Source organism: Ostrea edulis, unplaced genomic scaffold (genome assembly GCF_947568905.1).
Source record: "Ostrea edulis unplaced genomic scaffold, xbOstEdul1.1 scaffold_51, whole genome shotgun sequence".
Taxonomy (NCBI): domain Eukaryota; kingdom Metazoa; phylum Mollusca; class Bivalvia; order Ostreida; family Ostreidae; genus Ostrea; species Ostrea edulis.
The window spans coordinates 26,670-32,015 of NW_026606017.1; the positions used below are offsets into that span (position 1 = coordinate 26,670).

The window sequence follows — 5,346 nt, forward strand, 5'->3', positions numbered from 1 at the left end:
GTGCACTTCAGGCAACCTCCGCAGGGCAGGTCGCTGGGATGAATAGCAAAAGCGGCGCCAGAGGCACAAGATGAGTGTGGCAATCTGGATAGGGCATCAGCGTTGATATGGCGCCGGCCTGGGCGGTGCTGTATTTCCATATTATACTGGCTAAGTTCCTCTAGCCAGCGGGCCAGCTGGTCCTGAGGGGATTTTAAGTTCAGCAGCCAAATGAGACTATGGTGGTCTGTCCGGACCCTGAATCTCCTTCCCAGGAGGTAATGGCGGTACATGCGAGTGAACCTCACAACCGCCAGTAGCTCCCGCCGTGTAGTGCAATACTTCCTCTGGTCTCTATTCAGGCCAAGGCTCCCATAAGCTATAGGTTTCTCAACCCCGTCCTGAATCTGGCTGAGCTCAGCCCCTATGGCCTCCCCTGACGCGTCCGTATCCAATACAAACATACCCTCTGCTATAGGCATGGCCAGTGTAGGCGGACTAGTGAGTGCTTTCTTCAAAGCGTCGAATGCTGACCGCTGCTCGTGACCCCATTCAAAGGGTTTTTTCCCTGTCACCTGATAAAGCGGGCACGCTAACTGGGCATACCCAGCTATGAAGGTCCGATGGTAGTTCGCAAACCCCAGGAACCTTTCTACCTCCTTGACATTGGTTGGGGGAGCCCACTCCCTCACTGCTGCGATGTAAGTGTCCCCCATCTCAATACCCTTTCCGCTCACTTGGCGCCCCAAGAATTCAACCTTAGTCTGGAACAGCTCACACTTCTTGGGCTTGAATTTAAGGTCGAACTCCCGGAATCTCCGGAATACCGCTTTCAAGTTGTCCAAATGACCTTGAAAGTCTTTACCGAGGACTAAGGCGTCATCCAGGAAGGCCAGGACTATACTCCATGTGAGTCCCCTTAACACCAGGCTCATGGCACGGGAAAAAGTCGCCGGCGCATTGCACAATCCGAATCCCATACGAACAAACTCGAAGAGCCCGTACTTCGTGACAAAGGCGGTCTTCTTCCTGTCCTTAGGGCTGATCTTGATTTGGTGAAAAGCTGAGTTGGCATCGAGCTTCGAGAACCACACATTGCCAGTTAAAGTGTCTAGACACTCGTCAATGAGGGGCAATGGGAATACGTCCTTCCGGGTCACGTCGTTGAGTTTACGGTAGTCTAGGCACCACCGAACTTGCCCGTCCTTCTTCCTGATCAACACAGGGGCGGAGGCCCACTCTGACACCGAGGGCTGGATCACACCTGCATCCAACATCTTCTTAAGATGTGCTTCCTCTTCGTCCACGAAGAACAGCGGGGTGCGCCTCATCCTCTCCTTAACTGGACGAGCCTCGCCTGTGTCGATCTCATGCTCCAGAGCCGTGAAGTTACCAAAGTCGAATTCCCCCGTAGCAAATACGTCCTGAAATTCGTTGAGCAGGTCTGCGAGCATCCGTCGCTCCTCCGGGGTCAGTTCTTTGGACGAGCGATCAAGGAGGTCCTTCAAGTGTTCGGGGACCTCAGCCCCCGAATCAGTGTGGGGATTAGCCACACTGCAAACATTCCGGACTATGTCCGGAGTCGGCGTCCGAAATCCGGCCTCCGAGGCTGAACCTATCACTCTGCCCTCTGGGATGGACACATCCTCGTCCGAGGCGTTGATAATGCAGGTCACTGCTGACCTCCCCCCAGTGTGATAAGTGTGCGGCACCAGTAGTAGGTTCGAGAGTCGTGTGATCTGAGGGCTGACTACGAAGTCGTCCAACTCCTTATCCAAATGACAAGGGCATAAGACGACTGAGGCAGCTGGGACCCTGATAGACTTTGTTACCGAAACCTGAGCCTCCTGTCCCCCTCCTGGGCGTCCGAACGTCATAGGGACCTTCTCCTTTCCCAAGGTCATGGTGCCATGCTCCAGGTCTAAGTGGGCCTTCTGCTGATGCAAAAACTCCATACCTAGCAGCATTTGGTCCTGCAGGGGAGCCACATACAGGTCGACGTTGTGTTCTGTGTCTCCCAGGCAAACTGCCACAGGGCCAATGACGAAGCCCCTCATCCGAGCGTTTTCCCCTGCCTGAACCAAGGTCACATGCTGCTTGATGGGAGGCTTGGGGTCGAGCTCCTCGTAGACCCGGGTGGACAGCACACTCACCTCCGCCCCAGTGTCTACCACTGCCTGTAGTCTGACTCCCTGGACTACCATTTCGACCATGAATCCGGTGGTTGGGCGTATCTGCCCTATAGGCACAGGCAACTCTTCATGGGCTTCTCCCGCATGCCGGCATGGCATATCCACGGTCCCGTCCTCCGCCTGGCCACTGACCACCCCCAGCCCACATTCCTCCTTGGGCTGAACCTGCGCCTTAACTGGCTCCGGGCACTCACTAGGCCTGGGCGCGAGATACGCGCCGGCCTGCTCCTCCTGAATGAGCGAGGGCTCCTGATCCGGCAAGTCCTCCGAATCCTCCGGAAATTCCTCCCCATCCCCCTGGTTCTCTGCCCCAAACCTGGGCAGTTCCGGCACCACGATATCCTCAGGGAGCCTGAATCCCGACAACATATCCTTGGGAGAGGGCTCGTATTTGTCCTCCTCCCACCCTATGACCCAGTCATCGGATTCCTCCTCCTCCTCCTCGGATGCCTCCTTGAACCGCACTTGGAGTGTGCCCTTCCTGGAGCGGCGCATGCAGGAGGGCGCCTGCCTGTGTCCTCCTGCAACCCGACTTGTCCCCGTGCGAGCGTCGCACGGCCCTGGCCTAACTGGGGAGCGCTCTGGAGTCAGCACTCTGACTTCCCGCTGCGTAGGCCCTCCGCTAAATTGCGACTGGCGGGTCTTGGTTCCCCACCTCGTGGTTCTGACGAACGTTGCTGCGTCTCGTGGCCGTCCTTAGGCTTGGCCTTGGCCCCTTGACCCTGGTTCGCCTCAGTTTTCCCCTTCAGCTCCGGGCATTCCCTCTTGAAGTGCCCCATGGCCCCGCATTTGTAGCAACCTACTGACTTCCGATTTCCGCTCAAAGGTGGCGATGAAGGTCTCCGAGGAGAGGGGGTCCGCCCTCGGAGTTCCTTCTCTATCTCCTGAAGGCGCTGGCGCATCTCCCTGAGTTCCTTGTCAGAATCGGGGGCCTCCTCCTGGGCTACCTGCCTCACATCCCGCCTAGGCTTTGACGACCTAGTCTGCCTCGAATGCTGGTAATACTGCATCCGATCAACAGCTTCCTCAACCGTCTTGGGCTGGCCATCCAGGGCATAGAGTCCTGCGTCCCGGTCCTCGGCGCCATAACACAGCCGCGGAATGGCGTGAGTATGAACATCTGGCACGGATGGGAAGGCTTGTGTGGCCAGGGTAAGCACCCTATCTGCCCAATGTCTCAAAGACTCGCCTGCATTCTGGGACGCTGACTGGAAGTTCAGCTGGTGTGACAGGTCTGGCGCTGAGGATCCAAAACGTTTCTCAAATCTCCTCAGGATGTCGGTCAATGAGAGGTTGCGATCAGTGTCCAGCAACAGGGTGTAGTAATCACTGGCGGTCCCTTCCAGGGAGAAGCAGAATTGGTCATGCTGTTCAGGCTCGGTCCACTGTTGGCTACGGGCCAAGCGAGCGAATTTGTGCAGGAAGGACTTCCAGCTACTTTTCCCATCGTACCGCAAATCCTTGTACTTAGGCGCGTGTCTTCCAGTGCCCGTCGCGTATCCCCCAGACCTAGGGTACTGAGGGGCGGGCGTGGGGAGGTGGGGCACCGGAGCGGGCCCCTGGGCCAACGGTCCAAGGAAAGGGGTATGTGTGTCGGGAACACCTAACTGGGGCCGAACATGAGCTACTCTACCCCCCTCGTCCCCTAACCCACAGGCCGTGGTGCCAGGATAAGCGGAGGGTCCCTGTTGATAGGGTGGAGTCATCATGGTAGGGTAGGGCATAGGTGTGCTAGCGTAACCGCCAAGCCTAGGGGGTACCGAATGCTGGGGATGGGGAGTATTCCCCCCAGCCCAAGGGTCTTGCACATGTGAAGGATGGGCATGTGGGGGTGGGGACCCTGTGAGTAGGTCATAGCTTTGGCTGGCCTGTGGGGGGTGATAATTCCCATAGGAAATCCCTGGCTCCGAAAAAGGGGCGACTGGGGGATCCTGTCTGGGAGTGGGACGCTGTGAGCGTGAACCTAAGCCCCCCAGGGGTAAACTCTGACTAAGCTGGCCTACTGCCTGATCATCGGCCCACGAGCGAGGGAGTGGGGCCGAAAACCTCCGTGACCCTGGAGCATAGGGATGCAGGGAGGGGGTATGATGTTCCGGGAAAGTCCCTGAACTAAATCCATAGTCGAAACCATCCCCCCTACCCGGTGTGGGCCTTGCCGAGACATTAGGAATAACTGACCCCCCCATGGGGGACAAGAAATCCTCCTCCCACCTATTCCTATCCCTAGACCACGAAGTGTCGAGTCCAGAACCTTTTCTGGGTGAATCTAAGCCAATTAGATTCTCTGCTGAGTTCCACCTACGCCGTATACCCCATTCTGGGCTGTCCCCCTCCCTAGAACCAAGTAGAGTGTCCGAGAACCTCACTCCCCCTCCTGGGGCACCCCTCAACCTACCACCCCCCTCCCTCAAACAGGAAGGCAAGGACGGCGTGACAAAGGGATCGCCGCCAACCAAGGATCCACCTTGGGAGTATGGCTCTAACCCGGGACCTGACATACTGTCATAAGCCCCCCCATAACCCCATGGGTTACCAACTCTACCTGAAGCTAACTGCGACAGCGTAGGGCCACGACGCGTGAACGCAGGGGTGTCTGGGTGGGCTCGTAAGCCCAATCCAGACAGCGCTTCATCAAAAGATGTATCCATAATACACAACAATGCACAAATATACAAAAATGCAAATGTCAATAATCTAAATTGATTCTGTAATTAAATATTAAATCCTAAAATAATCACAAAAATCTTAATTTAATTCAAAGTGAAAAAAAAAAAAAATTTCCAAGTCAAACTGAGACTTCCCGCCAATATGGCGGCTGACCAGCGTGGTGTGAAAAAACAACAAACTGTCAAATCACCGATAAGCCTGTGGCCTCGAGTTGGGCGCCAATAAAGTAATTAGGGTGTTAGTGTGACCCAGTAATCCCGTGAGTTACCCACAGACTTACCTATGCATAACGCTGTAAGAATCTTTCTGTCTTCTATAACACTAGTCTCTAGGTATACGTCTTGCTTTCTCTAGCTCTCGTATAAAGATGCCTCTTGGCGGGAACTGTCATCCGGGCTCCGGAAGCTGTCTGCCAAACAGGTCGTACTGGGGACGACTCCCCAGATACTACAATATTCTAAAATTAGCGTTAAGTGCTTACGGTGAAAGATGAACTCTGCTAGGTGAT

General features: G+C 55.5%; 1 protein-coding gene across 1 annotated transcript; it reads right to left on the minus strand.

Moving 5' to 3' along the window:
• Positions 1 to 2,758: 2,758 nt before the first annotated feature.
• LOC130051152 (uncharacterized) lies at positions 2,759 to 4,819 on the minus strand. Its single transcript, XM_056152518.1, has one exon. It carries the CDS (start codon positions 4,817 to 4,819, stop codon positions 2,759 to 2,761), a length of 2,061 nt encoding a protein of 686 aa, XP_056008493.1.
• Between the last annotated feature and the right edge of the window lie 527 nt (positions 4,820 to 5,346).

Bases quoted from the DNA above. Each gene is read 5' to 3' on its own strand.
- LOC130051152 (XM_056152518.1), bottom strand. From the start codon at position 4,819: ATGGATACATCTTTTGATGAAGCGCTGTCTGGATTGGGCTTACGAGCC.